The sequence below is a fragment of the Cyprinodon variegatus genome, unplaced genomic scaffold (assembly GCF_000732505.1).
Source record: "Cyprinodon variegatus isolate N-32 unplaced genomic scaffold, C_variegatus-1.0 Scaffold1815, whole genome shotgun sequence".
Taxonomy (NCBI): domain Eukaryota; kingdom Metazoa; phylum Chordata; class Actinopteri; order Cyprinodontiformes; family Cyprinodontidae; genus Cyprinodon; species Cyprinodon variegatus.
In genome coordinates, this window is record NW_015152268.1 from 42986 (window position 1) to 56761 (window position 13776).

The window sequence follows — 13776 nt, forward strand, 5'->3', positions numbered from 1 at the left end:
AGCAAGGAGTCTGAGTGGATTCAAAAATAATGCATAGTGTTTTACCAGCAGGTGGCAGTTTAGGTCTCCAGCTTCCCCCCATCCCATCATAAATAGATGAAAAGAAAATCCCATTTTGTCTGGGCTATGTCATCCAGATTTTACTACTTTTTTTGCAGACAAAACTCATTTAAATAAAGCAGAAACTATAAACCTGTGTCTATGAAAGTTATGTTCAATTCCAATTTGATATGTATGTATAATCCCCCAATGCCTCTAGTGGATATTTGGAAAAAACAAACAAAAAAAATGCATAAACACAAGGTTACTTTACCTGAACATTTAGAGACAGATCCTGTTACAGACTTTGTGACATCTAACATTAAAGGTGCTTTTTTTATTGAGAGTTTTAAAAATGACAAATTATAATTATTCCTGCTGTTACATTTTGCTTTGAAAAAGTACAGTGTAGCAATAAACCCAGAGGTTTGATAAAGAAAGGTTGTACTATAAATCCTAATGCCTTTTTAAAAGATAAAATAGATCTTCAAAAAAATTTCAAACTGTGTTTTTAAAAATATCTGCAAAATGGTATTTTAAAACGTTTTAATACTCCAAGCTTAAGCTTGGATGGGAGCACATTCTAAGCCGGATGTTTATACTATTTGCTCCAAAAAGGCAATCTATGAATCCCTCCTGAGAAGCAGGCTGGATCTGCAGGCTGAGGAGCCATATATAGGGTGAGCGTGTTTTTTCTCTAAAGCTGTATAAGGAGCTATAATCATCTGGCCTCTATTGGCTTGATTCTCCCAGATCAATGCACTGATCCGCATTAATATGAGCCGGATTGTTATTCACATGTGAATCTAAACCTGTATTAGTCTGTGTTTCCTGCTGCATAAACAGAATATACTTGACTGGTCCGAACATGAAAATAGCTTTAAAATCACATTTTAGTATTTTTTTTATAGTAAGTATTGTAGTGTTAGTCACTGTTTGCTCAAAACCATGCATCTGCATCTTCTCTGTCAATATGGCTTCCTGTGTCGACACTGTCACACCATACAGCACATTATTATTTACTTTCTTGTGCACATCTTTATATGATAGAACACACTTAATGGACAAGAACTTGGTAGAAAAATATTGTCTTGTTATGTTGTTTATTTACATCCTCAGGCTCACGCAGAGAGTAAAGAGTACATCCCTCTCATATCCTCCATTCATAATATGAATTACTACCTTCTGGCATAGAGTACTCAGTGCCCACTGGGAAACATTACAGATAGAAATGTTCACTTATCACTACCTCTGTCATGTTAATGAATAAAGTAGGCATAACTTATGTCCTGGTATTAAAGCTGCTTTAATGATCCTGTTTTCTGTTTTGGTTGTTTGTTGGATTTTATGTTATTGTGCTGCACGTTTTTGTTTTTGCACTCACTGTGGTGTAACGCACAATATGCATATTTGATGTTTGTTTATTGTATATTATAGAGGTTGTAGTCCGAGACAATAAAGTTTAAACTGATACAATGTAATTATAATGCTCATTTTAAGTGTTTCGGAAACTGTTCTGTGTATAGATGGGGACACTGGGGGAGTTTAAAAAAAAATGCATTTTTTCTTTCTTCAAACATGCTACATTGATGACTTTGATTTTGCTCAGTTGGTCCCTCCCCCTAAACCAACAGAGGACACATCCCAGATAATTTTCTATGTTTATCAGACAGAGTTTCTGAAAGTAATTTTTTTCCATGAGGTTTATTTTTCTCATACTGACTGTTGATGGTGTGAAATGATTAAAACTTAGACTTTTTGACTTCAGTTACCTGGTTAGCATGTGCTAAATGCTGTGTGTCAGCCTAAAACATGCTGTTATGACTTAAAATCTAGTATAGTGTGGCTGTAGAGCTGGATGGTTAAGGTGAAGGATTTTTCCACATGGCACAACTGTACATGTGACTGATGGGGAGGGGACGTTATATTATAATTTGGGTGTCAAATGAAATATATAAATTTTGTTTGTACAAAAAAATTGCATAAATTGAGATATACAGTATGTGCTGTAAAAAGTTGTTTCAAAGTTGGCTGTTGAGATTTAATGAATATATAAATAAGTTGTGTTTGTCATCCCAGTTTGGTATGTTGATAGAAGTACAATTTGAAAGTTTAGAAATCTCATTGTTTTAATTTTGGATGTTTGTTTATGAGCACATTCAAAGAAAACAAAGTTGCAGCTTATTTTACATTCAGTTTGATCAACAATAGAAATTTTGTGGGCAATACGCTCATTGATAAGGCAGCAAAAAGTTATTTAGTGAAATTTATTGGATTTATTACATGTTGCAGCTGTTCAAGGGATGGGATCCATTGCAATAGTCCTTTTTTTTTAAATAATATTGAGAAAAATCTCTCCCTTGTGATGATATTTGAAATTGAATGTGCAATTAGTGTAAATGTGGCTGGATCCACATCAACAATATATTAAAAAAATGTTGGTTTTGCCACCATCCCCAGTTTTAAAAAAGACACTGAGCAGCAAACCTCTTTTTTTCTGTTAAAATACAATCTTGTTTTATTGATAATTATTGCCCAACGAAACACAGAGATGAATGTTTTTATACACTGGAAGAAATATAAGCTTTAGGAAGAGCAATACAGCAGGGTTGAAGACATAGAAGTTTCATATACTGAACTAATTCACAGTATTTAATAGAATACAGACCAAAATAATACTAATAAATAATAATCACCACTTTTCTCTCCTGGAAAGCAGCACAAAAAGATTAAATAGCAATGCAAAGTATAAATAAAACAACAAAATTGAACAAATGAATAAATGTTATACAGTACAGAGAAGCTGAAATGCTTTTACCAGTTTTGCATTTCAGCTTGTAACAACTAGCATGATTGATTGTCAAGGTCGGTTTTCTAAACAGCAATTAAACATAATTTAAAATAAATAAGATCAGCACTTGTCATGTTTACATTATGGTAATATGTGGTTTTATATGAATGAATTGTACAGTTACAGCATTTTTCCACAAAAGCTTATTTTGTTTTGAGGTCAGCATATTTCCCTTTGAACACATATAAATAAATAAAATTATTATTATTATTATGTGCATCAATAAGATGTTCTGTTGATCGAACCATAGAGACGCTTTATCTGAACAATATTCAGAGCACTATAAGAACAGAAAAGGGGAGGGGCAAAAGGGCCAAGGACACGGTGACATAGAAGATCATTAAGAACCCTCTCAATGCCGGAGGGACAGAATTGCATAGTGTTTGAGCGTCGCCTTTCACATGTTTTCCTATGAAGGGTTTTAAAAGGTTCTGTGCAGCCCTGATATCCTCCCCCCCTCCAGATCAAGGTCTATTTTTACAAACGAGGGGGTGAGAAACTGAAACTTAGGGTGAGACGCAGCCAAGAACTCGGCTTGTATTTTTATTTCTACTGCGACTGTTCGCTCCATAAAAAGCGTTGCCTTATGATGTAGCAAGAAAACCATTTGACACGAATCATCAGTTCTAATCATCTTTAACTGCTTTTATAATCCTTACTAAGGTTTAAAGGCTAAATTATCTACTATAGAATATTGCAGGATGACGTTAGTGTGACGGTTGAAAAAACGCCGTCATGTGGCCGTCCAGGGCAGCAAGTAGGAGATGATCAGAATGACGAGAGAGAGGGAGAGCGGCAGCAGCAGCAGGAGTTTGATGGGGAGAGAGAGGGACGGGGGCCACAGGGACATCGTTTCAGAGCCTGGGGGCCAATCTGCTGGACTGTTCTGCATCTCAGCGTTGGGCCTGGCGATGATCAGTGGCCTCACCTGTGAGACGCTCTCCTGAAAGACAAACCCGAGGATTCATGGATAAATGGAGCTGAATGCTCCTGAAGATCTTTATTGAGCTGAAAGAGCAAGAAGACATTTCAGTTTCTGGCAGAAGGAGCCTAATCAGTGCCTGATTTTCAGTTCTTTACTTCTATGTTTGTTTGTTTTTGCTTTTAGGTACCAAAAAAAATGCATCAAACTAATAAAGAGAATGTTGACAAGAACACAAATCTAAAAGGCTAACTAATAGCCCCCACAGACAGGGTCAGTCCTGTCCAGATGTTGATAATGTTTAACTTTTCTTAGATTACAGACACAAATGTTATTTTGTGTTGCCTTCACAGACAGACAAGTATATATATGTATATGTGTGTATATATGAATACATGTGTATACATGTATATTGAAATGTATAGGATAGCAAACAATTAATTGGTTATTTAATGAATTTGTTGACAGCTATTAATGGATTACTAATAGGAGAGTGTTAATAGGAGATTTTTGTTTTTTGTTTTAGTTTAAAATTCTTTCAGTTGAAGATAAAGCTGGTAAAAAAAAAAAAATATATATATATATATATATATATATATATATATATATATATATATATATATATATCTTTGGTACAGCTTTAGTTTAATTCCTACTCTGACTCGGTAGGTCGTTCAGGAAACTGGATGTTTAAGTCTTTATACTTTCAGTGACGATTCGAATACAGTATGTTATTAAATTAGTTGAGGAAGCTTTCAGTAATGGATTGCTCTATTTTTAGATGATAATAATAGTACATAATATAACATGTTTGAAAATGAGCTTCTCTGTTATTCTGTGGGTCTATTGTTCCTCCATAGATCCTGGAAAACCTTGAGAGAACAGGAGGGATTAAAGACTCAGAAACATCAGGTCATGTTAGATAAAAAAACTGGTGAACTCTGGTGGTGAACTGATAGCAAATCATGACTGCAACTTGGGACAGTTATCACAAACATGTGGCTACAATGATACAAAAAAATGATTCCCGCAGAAAAAACACTTATAGGACACACACAATGCTATAAGGAGAGGACAAAAACAAAGGGAACTCTGACCAATCTATGGAAGTTGGTAAAAGGTTCCTTTCACCATCTCCTTAACTCTTATCCAATCATAGATAAAAATCTACACACTGAACTAAAATAGATGTTCTATAAAATATGAACTTGATGGTTCTTGGGTTGCTGATTCTGAATTGGGAATTTTGTTTCTCCCCAAAGATCCAAACTAATAACAGAATCTAGCCCCACCCATGAGACCAATCAGGCGGCCTGATCCACTCCTACCTCCAGGATGGTCCTGCTGTGCGCTCTGTCAGGGCTGAGCCGCAGGTTCCAGCGATGGCTTTTGTGGCTCCGCCCACCGTCATCCTCGCTCTCCGTCGTGTCTTGACGCGCCACCCGCGGACGCTTGCGTCTGCGCGAGCTGATTCGCTGAAGAGAACTGTGCTCCTGAAGTCTGAACCAATCAGGCTTAAGGTCAGAAACACCAGAAGAAAAAAAGGCGAGCAAAGTGTGTAAAGCTGTACCAGCGGTCCAACCTGCAGTCTGTGTCCTCTATGTCAGCGTCTGCGTCGCTTTCCCCCTGAGGGTCAGATAGTCCGCACTCCTCCTGCAGCACACAGAGACAATCATCCACCACCTTCACATTATGGGATGTTGATCAATGAAAAGCTGTGAATCATCACTTGTCAAAAACAACATGTGCTGATGGCATGTGTCTGTTCGCAGGTGTTCATCATGTCACTACGGTTAATATGCATGAACCAATGAGATCACAGCTTATATAAATGTCATCCTATTTATATCCCAGTGTATCGATCTGTTCTGAAACAGATGACTGAATGTCACTAATGTGGGATTATTGATTCAGAGTTATTGTTTATGAGGGATTATTCAAACCAAAAGCTTCATTAAAGTCTGAATAGTAACAGCAGCTTTACAGGTTTTACAGTAGTAGCTATTCAATATTTCCTCACTTTCCTTAATGGGCCCTTACAGTAGCTGGTCCTTGGCTGGTCCCCTACAGTTCCTTTTTAAACATCTAAAATATTCTTTCTGCCATTATTTGTGGACATTAAGAGCTAAAGAGAAGTGTTTTCTCCTGGTCAGACCCTGTAATTCAGTGAAAGTGAGGAGTCAGAGTAAAAAGATAGGCATTCCAAGGGGACGGCCAGTGGCTGGACGTTGGAGGGGACTTTGCTGCCATTTGGCCGCTTTTGACTGGGAAGGGCCATTCTGAATGATTGCTTATGTATGAATTGTAACCATGGAGACACTGTTTTAACCAACTCATCCTGTTAGATTTGATGTTACAGAAGTCAAGAAGGAGTTTAGCATAGCTGACTGTAGCTTAGCAGCTACTCTTAAACCGCATCTAATTTTATTATCTAGTGCCAAAACAGAGGACCAGTGTTGTATAAAGTACTGAAATCTCAGAGTCAAGTAAAAGTATAAGTACCTCTCCAAAATATGACTTTGGTAAAAGTCCAAGTCACTGACTGAAATGTTACTTGAGTAAAAGTCTTAAAGTATCTGAAATGGCTTGTACTTAAGTATAAGAATTACTGTAAAAATAGACGTACTGAAGTAATGTAGTGAAAAGTATAAGTAAAAAGTAAGTGCAGTTTGAATTATATTTTTTTACATTTTGGTAAACTTTGAAGGTTAAATTCACATAAAATGATATAAACAACCAAGTGTAGGATGAATTTAGACTGGCTTTGCGAAACAGGCGTATCCTTTTGGTGTTGATGAACAAGCCAAGGCAAGACCCGACTTTGTAATCAGTAGATGGGGTCAAAACACTTGCGTTTCTCTCGCTCTCTCTCTCTCGTTCGTTTTTTTATTTATTTATTTTTTACTTAGTAACTAAAAGTATGCAATTGAGTTTGTAAATGTGGTGAAGTAAAAGTGAAAGTTCTCAAAAAAATTTACACTCTTGGAAAGTATAAAGTACCCAATATATACAATATAAGTACAGTAGTGAAGTATTTTTACTTCGTTACTATACAACACTGGAGAGGACAACTAATAATTTACATTGCATCTGTCTATTTCTGTTTTTTTGTTTTGTTTTTCTTTTATCCAAGAGTCCCTCTTAGATTTATTTCAAATGTTTATGGAAGAAATAACAGGCAACAGGTAGAATAGCAGCTTCAGTTTGATATTAACCTTGTTTCACATATGACTAATCTAGTGAAACATTTTTCTAATAGTGAAGTGTTTTAAGTTTTGAGGTTTTATTTTCATGTGGTTTCTAATGTTCTATTAATAAAAACAGTTATCTGCTCTAGTCTGCACATATAAAATGAATGTGGAACTGTATTGTTCTGATTAAAGACAGCAGCATGTTACTGTGTTTAACTAATTCCTCTTTTTAATTATTATTCTCCACTTTGGATCAGTAAACATTTAGATATCCCACAGATTTTCCTTTCTTTACTAGATCTAGAGAGTAACCAGGGGCCATCTGTGGCCCTAACATATGTAGCGATGGAACAGTTAGAATATTGATCAAGATTATTCAAGCCGTCTCATGTGAGTAACTGTAGCGACAACTGAAGTAAGTTATCTGTGTTGTTAAATTCTGATCAGTTTTTTGCCCATTGATTTTCTTTTTTTTCTGTCTGTTTTACTCAGTGTGATTTTTGGTCTGACTGCCTGGATTTTGCTGGTTACTGAACTTGGACTGTTTTATTGACCTCAGCTTGGATTCGCCTTGGACATCTCTTCAGCTCTCTGATCCCCTGGTTTCTGAAACTGTTCTGGACTGTTATCTAAAGGACATTTTAGATAATTCCAAAGTGTCCTTTAAAATTATCTCTAAAGGACACTGTTGCCTTCTCTGCGTCGGCTGGAGCCAGGTCCCCCGCACTTTGTGCTGTGTGGTAAGGACCGTAAGCGGCGGTTTTCTCCTCTCTCATAATCGGACTGAACACTCAACCAGCTCAGGGACTTTTTGTCGTCTTTTTCTGCTCATCATTCTAGTCACTAACCTGAGTTTCCTGCCTCAGCAGAGAATCCAAGAACCCGGTTCTAGGAGCTTCCGGCCCTCTCTTTTGGTTTGTTTTTCAAGAAACTTGTTTGAAACATTCAGTTTTTCTGCTGAATATTGGGTCCATGGTTCAGCACTCGTTACATGTGTAGGTGTTTTCAGCTTTTGGATTAAAATTTTGCCACTTTACTTGGGTATGAACCATGGATGCGTTATAGGCTAAATGAAGCTGACTGAGCTGAGTCAGTAGCCGCCTCCTCCTCTGTGCCTCCAGACATCTGATGCTGCAGACGTTTCAGGTGACTCACATGCATTGTGCTCACAGATCTGCTCCACCTCATACCGACAGGAGAGAGTTTCCCCCGGTCTGGTGGATCAAACCAGAGCTCTTTGCTTTTTACTGTCCGCTCAATAAGCTACAGCTGAATGAAGGCGTCGCTGTTATAGCAGCAGCTGATTAACAGCTTCATTGCAATAAGCAGTTTAAATGTTGGTCGTTTAGCATAAATAAAGCCTAGCATCAGTCTTAAAATCTTCATATAGAGCAACTCTGTTATATTTGGAGACACTTACATCCAATAATTGTGTTGCAATTTTCTGTGATAGACCAATAGAAACACATTTTTTTTTTACAAATAAAACATTGTATTACCTTGTGAGTCTTGCAGTAAGGTGTTTTATAAACCCCCTATCTTTCTGTAATCATCAGCCAAAGTTCAATATAACATTTTGTTTATCTGCTTTTTGTGTCTCTACTTCTGTCTCCTTGAACCCCAGTCGGACTCGGCAGATGGCCACTCACACTGAGCCTGGTTCTGCTGGAGGTTTCTTCCTGTTAAAAGGGAGTTTTTCATCTCCACTGTCGCTACAGGCATGCTTAGTGTGAGGGATTGCCTTCGAGTCGATGCAATCAACTGGTTTTCCTTAGAAAATTATGAATCAATCTGACTACATGATCTGGTGAACTGTAAAGTGCCTTGAGATGACTTGTTGTGAATTTCTGCTTTATAAACTGAATTGAATTGAAGTTTAGAAGTGTCTTTTTTTAATAATGCACTAAATAATATAAAAATGCTACAAAATGCAAACATAAAACTCCAAATTATTACAATTATTCAAATGCAAACGGCAAAATTCAGCTGCTCAGGTTAGGATTCCATGGACAGATCGGGTACAGACAGGTGACAGGATGTTAACGTTTTTATTCTCTCAGAAAATAACCTTTTATATGTTGTACTTTATGTGCTTAATATATTTAATGAGAAAAGGAAGGAAGTCAGGAAGGAAGTGATTTCTGTCTTTTTTTTTATAAGGCACAATCGATGACCACCTAGATATATTCTGATTGCGCAAAGGAGCTGATGGTTCAGATGGTGCTACCGGTACGGATCAGGTAGTGACACCCCTCTGATGGCACTTCTTTTACAAATACTACAGTAGTAGAGATGAACAGATCTGGTTTGGAAATTAGGTATGATAATGACAAACTAGCTGGATTGGATTGGATTGGACTAGATCATATATCGGAGTTCCAATCCAGTGCATTTTACATGGAAGAGTAGTTTCCTTCTTTTTGCTGCTTATTTGTTAAATAATATAAAGTGCATTTATATCTCTGTTAATTTGTATTAATTTGTATTAATTCACACTCACAAGGCGAGATATGTGGTCCATTAATCTGAGCAGGTATCGCTAAAAAAACTGGATCAGTGCATCTCTTCAGGTCCTTCTCAAAGTATTAGTATATTGTGATAAAGTTCACTATTTTCCATAATTTAATGATAAGACTTGAACATTCATATATTTTAGATTCATTGCACACTAACTGAAATATTTTAGGTCTTTTATTGTCTTAAAATTGATGATTTTGGCATACAGCTCATGAAAACCCAAAATTCCTATCTTATACAATTAGCATATCATGAAAAAGGTCTCTAAACGAGCTATGCACCTACCGTAATCATCTGAATCAACAAATTAACTCTAAACAATGCAAAAGATTCCTGAGGCCTTTCAAACTCCCAGCCTGGTTCATCACTCAAAACCCCAATCATGAGTGAGACTGCCGACCTGACTGCTGTCCAGAAGGCCAACATTGACACCCTCAAGCAAGAGGGTATGACACAGAAAGATATTTCTGAACCAATAGGCTGTCCCCAGAGTGCTGTATCAAGGCACTGCAGTGGGAAGGAAAAAGTGGGGCAGAAAACGTTGCAATAAGAGATGACCGGACTCTTGGGAGGATTGTGGAGGACGGCCAATTCCAGACATTGGGGGACCTGCGGAAGCAGTGGACTGAGTCTGGAGTAGAAACATCCAGGGCCACCGTGCACAGGCGTGTGCAGGAAATGGGCTACAGGTGCCGCATTCCCCAGGTCAGGCCACTTTTGAACCAGAAACAGCTGCAGAGAGCCTGACCTGGGCTACAGAGAAGCAGCACCGGACTGTTGCTCAGTTTTGCATGTCATTTGGAAATCAAGGTGCCAGAGTCTGGAGAAAGACTGGGGAGAAGGAAATGCCAAAATGCCAGAAGTCCAGTGTCAAGTACCCACAGTCAGTGATGGTCTGGGGTGCCATGTCAGCTGCTGGTGTTGGTCCACTGTGTTTCATCAAGTCCAGAGTAAATGCAGCTGTGTACCAAGAGATTTTAGAGCACTACATGCTTCCATCTGCTGAAAAGCTCTATGGAGATGATGATTTTATTTTCCAGCATGATCTGGCACCTGCCCACAGTGCCAAAACCACCAGTAACTGGTGTACTGACCATGGCATTACTGTCCTTGATTGGCCTGCCAACTCTCCTGACCTGAACCCCATAGAGAATCTGTGGGATATTGTGAAGAGAAAGTTGAGAGACACAAGACCCAACAGTGGATGAGCTAAAGGCCGCTATCGAAGCATCTTGTGCCTCCATAACACCTCAGCATTGCCACAGGCTGATTGCCTCCATGCGATTGAAGTAGTCATTTCTGCAAAAGGGTTCCCGACCAAGTATTGAGTGCTTAACTGTACATAATTATTTGAAGGTTGACTTTTTTGTATTAAGAACACTTTTCTTTTATTGGTCGAATGAAATATGCTAATTTGTGACATAGGAATTTTGGGTTTTCATAAGCTGTATGCCAAAATCCTCTGTATTAAGACAATAAAAAACCTGAAATATTTCAGTTAGTGTGCAATAAATCTAAAATATATGAATGTTCAAGTTTTATCATTACATTATGGAAAATAATGAACTTTATAACAATATGCTAATATTTTGAGAAGGACCTGTATATACCAGGGAATACCTCTGCTTAAGGATGAGCAGTGGCACCCTCTAGTGGACAGTGCTAATATTACAACCCTGAATAAAACTTTCTCAATCTCATGGAGCGAATTTGAATCCAATAAAAGATTAATTGATAGTTACTAGTAAGTTGATCATTTTATTCCATAATTATTTCAGAAGGATCTGATATTTATGGGTAAATACAAACTGTGTGTTACAGTTTCTACAAAATATTCAATGGGACTAAATGAGGAAAAGTTCAAGCAACCTCTAAGGGAGCTAGGATTATGGGTGGGGGGGTGGTGGGATCTGAAAACACAGAACTGATGTCAGTAAACACACATAATGTTCATTATTACCTCTGTTCCATATCCCTCAGAGAACCTGGTTAACATGACTCGGTTTTTTCCACAGTGTTCACATAGCGGAGCTTCCTGACAACAGAAGAGCAAAAGACAGCAGAGAGTGACTGATCCTGCTAAGGTGTAGGAAGAATCACAGAGGACCTGACAGCTGTCAGCTGTGGAGCGCTCCTGGGAAACATACTGTACAGAAACAGGAGCAGCAACAGAGACGCAGGGGGGGGGTCAGCAGGAGGCGAAAGGCGCGGATTTACAGCACGACTGCAGCTAGAGGAACCCTCGCAGCGGCTCGCGCCACGGCCACAGACACTTAAGTGGGAAGCTGAGCACTCACCAGCGTAGGCGTGTGTGCTTCTGAGTAAAGTGTGCAGGGAGCTGCCTCGCACAGACACACTACATCTACCTCTTCACAACTCGCCCCCATCTGAGACACAGACAAAAGACGGAGAGGATGAACCGCTGACTCTTTGATGCCTCTCATCCCTCTTCCTGCATGGAGGAAGTTCCAAGATATTGTTTCCTAAACTTTTTTTCTTTTTTCTTTTTTAAATGATGCATCTCCTAATGGCTCTGTGATGTAACCTTTTCCACCTACTTGTATTTTCAAGAGCTGAAAAACAGGCGCTGATTAGGCTGCTCCTGCCAGACATGGAAATCACCAATGCTTAAAAAAAAAAAAGCCAAGACAATTAAGTCAGGGAAGAAATTAGCATAAAATCCACTTTAAAATAAAGACTTTTTTGATTTCATAACCTTGCAAATGATTTAATGTAATCAAGCACATTATTTTGTAATTGCAAAGTTCAATAATGTGCAAATTTCAACAATATGAAGATAAATCCTACATAAACATTTATGAATCCAACTTAAATTGTTCCTTTAACCATTTTTTTCTTGTTGGACATTAGCTGAACTGAAAACAGAACATTAAAGCTGATATGTTTATACGGAGTTTAATCATAAAAATAAAGAAAAACCAAAGATAATAACAGCCACAATAAATCCTGTTATGAAGGTTTTAGTTTAGAGCTAAAGTCAACCTTCAGTTAACCCTGGAGCTGCCAATTAATAACATTAATATTAGCATAGATCTGTGTGATTAGTTTTTTTTACATATATTCACAATTTCTTTTTTTTTTTTTTGTTTATCATCGATTACTCAAGGATAATAAACTTTTATAATCGAAAAAGGTCGAACTGTGTTCAGATAAAGATTTAGATTCCTCTTGTCTCATGTATTTAGTTATGCTATTTATCCAGTGAAAAATTTTTTTACTCTGTTTCATCTGCAAGGCAGAGAAAATGTCCGAGTGAGGGACGGTTTACTTATTCCCCTGACAAGCCAAATTCCTTCTCCAGGTTTGTTAAAGTGTTGTAATTTGTTTTGACTCTGGCTGAACCTTCAAATTTTTTTACTAAACATAAGTAAGGGAGAAAAACTCTGTCTAGTCAGAACAGGGCTGATTACTAAGAAAGAAGATAAGGGCCACTGAAAAAAAAAGGTTAACTGATTTTAAAATTTTATTTCAGTTTAGTATGGGAATAAAGTCAGAATTCTGACTTTAATCCAGAATTCTGACTTTAATCTCAGAATTCTGACTTTTTTCTCATAATTTTGACTTTAATCTCAAAATTCTGACTTTAATCTCAGAATTCTGACTTTTTTTATTGTCAGAATTCAGTCAGAATTCTGAGATTAAAGTCAGAATTCTGACTTTTTTTCTCAAAATTCTGACTTTTTTTATTGTCAGAATTCAGTCAGAATTCTGAGATTAAAGTCAGAATAAGAATTCTCCCATAGTAAACTGAAAAAAAATGTAAAAATTAGTTAACTTTTTTTTTTTTTTTAGTGGCCCTAATCCTCTTCCGTAGATTACTGTGCCGTAAGGGCTGTATGATGAACTGTTCTCTCTTTGCAAAAATGTGATGAATAAAATGCCGACTGAGTGAAATCAATCAATCTGTGTTTATTTAATTAGGATGAATAGTTAAAAATACTTTTTCCCACTACAGATCTTAATTATTTTATTAGTGTTTCAAGTTTAAAATAAGAGGACAAAAAAGATTCTTCAGAATTCAACATAATAAATTAAGAAAATGTCTCTTTTTCAATTGAACAAACATAGTAGAGTATATTTAAGCTATAAAAAGGTAAATATTGTAAATATTGCTTAAATTATCATTTGCTTCTAGCTTTTTTTTAAAAGCAGATAAATCATTTTAAAAGCACATTTTCTTCCATGTAGTAACACTTCTCCTTATTGGAAGACATCTTTGTGATGTTGAAGGGATG

The 13776-nt window shown here is 37.1% G+C and overlaps 1 protein-coding gene across 3 annotated transcripts in view; it reads right to left on the bottom strand.

The window, feature by feature from the left end:
• Positions 1 to 2695: 2695 nt before the first annotated feature.
• Positions 2696 to 13776, bottom strand: part of LOC107104600 — a 13505-nt gene continuing 2424 nt past the window's right edge. Inside the window, exons 3-8 of one of the 3 annotated variants that reach the window (XM_015404631.1) lie at positions 12079 to 12147; positions 11818 to 11972; positions 11481 to 11555; positions 5395 to 5465; positions 5141 to 5312; positions 2696 to 3833 (exon numbers count right to left, since the gene is read on the bottom strand). In XM_015404631.1, coding sequence (XP_015260117.1) covers positions 3624 to 3833; positions 5141 to 5312; positions 5395 to 5465; positions 11481 to 11555; positions 11818 to 11972; positions 12079 to 12133 — 738 coding nt within the window. In that variant the 5' untranslated portion in view covers positions 12134 to 12147 and the 3' untranslated portion in view covers positions 2696 to 3623. The remainder of the gene's footprint in view (positions 3834 to 5140; positions 5313 to 5394; positions 5466 to 11480; positions 11556 to 11817; positions 11973 to 12078; positions 12148 to 13776) is intronic. The other 2 variants (XM_015404632.1, XM_015404633.1) reach the window with 2 other exon arrangements.